The sequence below is a fragment of the Macrosteles quadrilineatus genome, unplaced genomic scaffold (genome assembly GCF_028750875.1).
Source record: "Macrosteles quadrilineatus isolate MER2022 unplaced genomic scaffold, UCM_ALF_1.0 Scaffold_2__2_contigs__length_208266976, whole genome shotgun sequence".
NCBI classification, from domain to species: Eukaryota; Metazoa; Arthropoda; class Insecta; order Hemiptera; family Cicadellidae; genus Macrosteles; species Macrosteles quadrilineatus.
Genome location: NW_026542595.1, coordinates 47,631,471 through 47,636,235, shown reverse-complemented (window position 1 = coordinate 47,636,235; position 4,765 = coordinate 47,631,471). Strand labels below are relative to the sequence as shown.

Sequence of the window (4,765 nt, the reverse complement as noted above, 5' to 3'; positions counted from 1 at the left end):
ATAAAGATGCAAGTTTTTAAAAAACACCCTGTATATATATATCTGTGTGTGTGTGTGTGTGTGTGTCATTTAGCGCGATAACTCGAGCAAAAATGATCCGATTTTGATGAAATTTGGTACCGTACAAACCTATTTCATTTGTGAGCTTAAAAAAAGATATAATTTAGTATATTGAAGCGCTGTTGTATGCCTAACGGTCACGGAGAAAATTAAAAAATAGTGTAATTTAAAATTCCTATGTTATTCTTATGGAGAAAATGAAAATTGTTGTAGTTTACTTGTTTATGGATATATATTGATAAAATTTGACAAATTTATTCATTTCATCCTATACAATTGACGTATGGTCAAAAACACTTTTTACCTTCCCCGTAGAAGCAAACCTAAGCACACTTTAAATCTAATGTTATTTAAATAGGGTATAAAATGTCTCATTTATTTAAATATTTTAGTACAAATATAATCAGACAAGTTGAAATTCGCTTAGTCTGCAGGTTTGCTGCGGCGGGGGTATTTTAACTGCTATTTTTTTCGTATTAAAAAACTGCAGCTGAAATAGAAATTATGCCGTCGGCGTCGGGTTGTCAGGACTCAGACTCAGGAGAAGTGTGTGAGGGAGTTGAGTTGAGTGACCGTCGGTGTGGTCCGTTCCGTTCCGTACCACCGTACCGCACCGAACCCGACCCGAACGAACCGAATTACCGAATCGACCCATCAATCAACAAATCGAAATGAAACAAAAACAAAAGTGCTATTATTGTTATTTAGTGTAATTAAAGACATCTACTTTGTTTTAGTAGGAGTATTTGAAGGTTTGTTTAACTACACTTTAACTTATATATTCAATTTATGATTCCACAAAAATATAGTTAACTGTCTTAAAGTGCAACTTTCTTTCACTAGGCCTACATAGTAAAGTGCAGGTAGATAATATAGGTTATCTGTATGTTTTGATTAATAATTAATTATTAGTCTCTTGTCTTATCTTATCCAATAATATGTAGGCTAGGCCTACTACAGCCTGTGGGTGGGATTTGTACACTTCTAGTCGGATTAATTGTAACCCCTCTAGTATTAAATACATAGGCAGCTCTAGGCTCCCAAATGGGGGGGGCTAACTCGGACTGCCGGGGAGGGGGGTCTGGGGGTATGGAATACCCCTCAGTGAGAAGGGGGGCTGGGGTAGTGATGGGACAAACGACTGATTTCAACCATCCGATGTTTCATCCGATGGTTTTGCTTTCATCCGATTGTGGCGATAGTCTTCAGATGGATGATTCATCCGAAGGTTTTTAGTGTAGTGGGGTGGGGGGCGTCCGTGCTGCTTCCAGAGACAGATAAACTATCCAACTAGAGAATGAATGGATAAACCATCAGTTTGCGCGCTTGATCAGATAGATAGTTTTTTTGTATTGTGGCATTTGGCGTTTTTGATAGGGAATAAAAACTGCTAAATAAAAGTGTTCTTGACATTTTTTCATAACATTAGCCGTTTTTGAGTAATTTAAGTCAAAAAAATTCAAATGGCCGCCATTTTGAAATTTTAAATTGAATCAAGATGAATTTTTTTTTAACATTGGTCTTTTCTACCTTAACCTACATACCAAGTTTTATAAAAATCGGTTGAAAACGTCAAAAATAAAAATGTTTATGAAAAAAATACAAAATGGCGGATATCTGGTTAACGAAGCGATTTTGGAAAAATGTTATTCTTGATTTTCTCTTAATTTTGACCTAAGGAATCACTAGGTAAAATATGTCCCCACCTTTTTTGAACACCCTGTATATATACAAATGCATTATTAAAAACTAAGTAGGCCTACCCTTTTTTTAAATTCATTTTACTAAATAACAACTATTTTCGACAATTATGCCATAGTCATAAATTCATAAATTCAAAGTCTTAAATGACTATGGCATAATTATCGAAACTAGTCGTTGTTCAATAAAATGAATTTAAAAAAAGGGTACCTACTTACTTAGTTTTTAATAATCCATTTGTATATCAAAATAGTAGCCCTAATCACTACAGTTTTCATAATATATATACCGTATATATATATTATAGCCTAGCCTATATAAATATATATTTATGAATTTGAACTGATGGTGTTTTTGGCCTCTGGGGACCTCAAAACAAAAAAGTAAATCAGTCCCGGGTCTAGGTCTTACCATGAGACCTATGGACCTAGGGAATAGCTTATTCCCTATATGGGAAATCAACTAAAAACAATAAAAATATACGTCTAATTACACTAGTAATAATATATTTGCACTTATACTGTTGACACACAAGACGGTAACTACATATGAAAGATGGTAAGTTGTGATCGATTTTGATTGGACACTCCAATCATCATCAGACCCAACAGGCAAACTTACCACTTACCACTTACCATCTTTCATATGTATTTACCATCTTGTTAGTCAACAGTATAAGTGTAAATATATTATTACTAGTATTATTAGACGTATACCTTTTTTGTTTTTTTTTCAAATAAGTTTGGCTAAAAAATGGCTTTATGTAATGTAAGTTACATTGTTTGGGAGTATGTCTACATTATTATAATTTCATTGTTTCAGAATCATAATATCATGACAGAGAAGGAGGCCAAGCCTGGAGATGGGATTAAGTCTTTGAAAACAAGTTCAGTCTTTAGGGTTGTTAACTTTGAATTGTACGCTACACCAGTAAGTATCAATGATCCAATAAAAGTTACTAGTTCATTGCATATTTTTGTTTTATGGATCATAAGGGCTGCAAAGTTTAAATTTGCTACACAAACACACGTACAATATATATTTATTCAAACTGGTTTCCAAGGCTGCTATTTGATTTAACTTAATAAAAATGTCTGCAAATGGGTCTGCCCTGAAAATAACACAATAATGATATTCTAAAGAATATCTAAGGTTATGAGAAATAGAAAGCCAAAATCGGACAAAAATTACTCAAGTTATCGCGTTTATGGGTACATATATATATATATACAACATTATATTAAAAAATTGTATATATAGGCCTATACAATTTTGAACGAATGGTGTTTTTGGCCTCTGGGGACATCAAAATGAAAAAGTAAATTTCCAGTGGCGATTACGTGGAAAATCATCATATTAGGTTGGCAACACTGCCGCTCATGCGCTGTAAGTTCCCGCTCAGTCTAGTGCGTTCTTCTGTGCCTGTGTTCTGCAGTAGGTTGTCGTTACTCGTTATTTAGTGAGGATGTGTCCTCCACAATGTCAAAGAGGAAAGCTTTACAAAGTTAATTAATAACAGATTTGTTTAGCCCTTTCAGACCCAGCACACTTATTTGTGTAGGTAAATTTTTAAGTCCTGACAACCTAGGTTAGATGTTTATTTGAAGTTTCTGGATCTTTCTGTTACTGAAACTGAAATGTTTAATATGGTATTATGAAGGTTTCGTCTTTAAAACAAACCTAACCAATAATTTTAGTATTTGAAATCTAGGTTAAAAACCAACATTTATTCAAAATTTGCTCAGGACTTAAAGCGGTCGAGATGACTAAGATTCCCGGGTCTGAAAGGGCTAAAAAGGGTCACTCTTTCCATCGCAATAATTTTACCTACAGTCAGGGCATGGCACGAAAAAAATATTGGGGGGATACACTTTGAATTTCCCAACTATTTTACGTGGATTTCCCAACTATATTACACGGATTTCCCAACTATATTAATATCAAGTGAATCATATGACGATGTCCATTGCAAATTTTGTAATTTTGTTCATTGATTAATATATGTCTTATTTGGACTCTGCCCCAAAGCGCCCATTCTAAAGCATTGGAATGACATCATGGCACCCTCAGCGCTGTTCGGTTGTTCTGCTATAAGACTAGCCTACATGTTTTGGGATTGGCCTGGCCGCGCCGTCCACGCCATCCTTACCAAGCAAGCGACGATCAAAAATAAGCCATTACTGAATTGAGTGATCTAATTATTTGATATGTTTACATTGTACTACTTATATTAGTTCTATTTTTAGTACTAATTTTAGTAGTATTATTTTGTATTCAAAACATATTGTTTTAAGTACTCGTTAAAGTATTTTAATTTAATTTAACCTAAGAATGTAATTGATTTATGTATTGTTGGGAGGGCGGCGTACGAGAGTCCTTTTGGGCTAGCCGCCACAACTGACAATAGGAACTAGTACTTGAGTTTATTTTAGGAGAACATAGCTGATGAGTTGCTTTCATTTGCAGAACCGAGTGGTGATGGGGCTCGGGTTGTTGGCTCTAGCTGGATGTGTTAGTTACATAGGCTACATGAGGCACAAGTACGCGGGTATGGGCTACTACCCAGCCATCGACAATGAGGGCAAAGAGGTTTACAAGCTCAAACAATCTAAATGGGATTAGCTTGTAAACTAATCAACCTGTATAGTGTTATCTGTAAATATGTATTGCAAATAAAAATAATTTGGTTTAAATACTGACACACACTTCCTCCTCATTTACCTAAAACTTAAATAAATTTGTTTTCCCACTATACAAATAAGAAATTGAATTTTCTCAACATCTTCATGGTAAGATAATAAATAATGAACCAAAGGCATCATTAACCCCATTGACATATTAGTATTTGTATTACTTAACTAGCTGCTGGACCCTGTGCTTTGAAACAGGGAAAACACTGAAGCGAAAAATTTGTTCTTTAAATCTGGTGTATGAAATAGATACATCCACCTTTGGTTTCAGAAACAAAATTCAATTACACATCTTAATCTAAACAAATATTTTT

General features: G+C 34.4%; 1 protein-coding gene across 2 annotated transcripts; it reads left to right on the top strand.

The window, feature by feature from the left end:
* Window positions 1-682: 682 nt before the first annotated feature.
* On the top strand, window positions 683-4,462 carry LOC128987820 (small integral membrane protein 8-like). Of its 2 annotated transcripts, none has more exons than XM_054408849.1 (3): window positions 683-812; window positions 2,584-2,691; window positions 4,228-4,462. In XM_054408849.1, the coding sequence occupies exons 2-3, from the start codon at window positions 2,596-2,598 to the stop codon at window positions 4,381-4,383; spliced, it is 252 nt and encodes an 83-aa protein (XP_054264824.1). In that variant the 5' UTR covers window positions 683-812; window positions 2,584-2,595; the 3' UTR covers window positions 4,384-4,462. The 2 variants fall into 2 exon arrangements, with proteins under 2 accessions (XP_054264824.1, XP_054264825.1); XM_054408850.1 differs by having other exon boundaries at window positions 689-923.
* The last annotated feature ends 303 nt before the right edge of the window (window positions 4,463-4,765 follow it).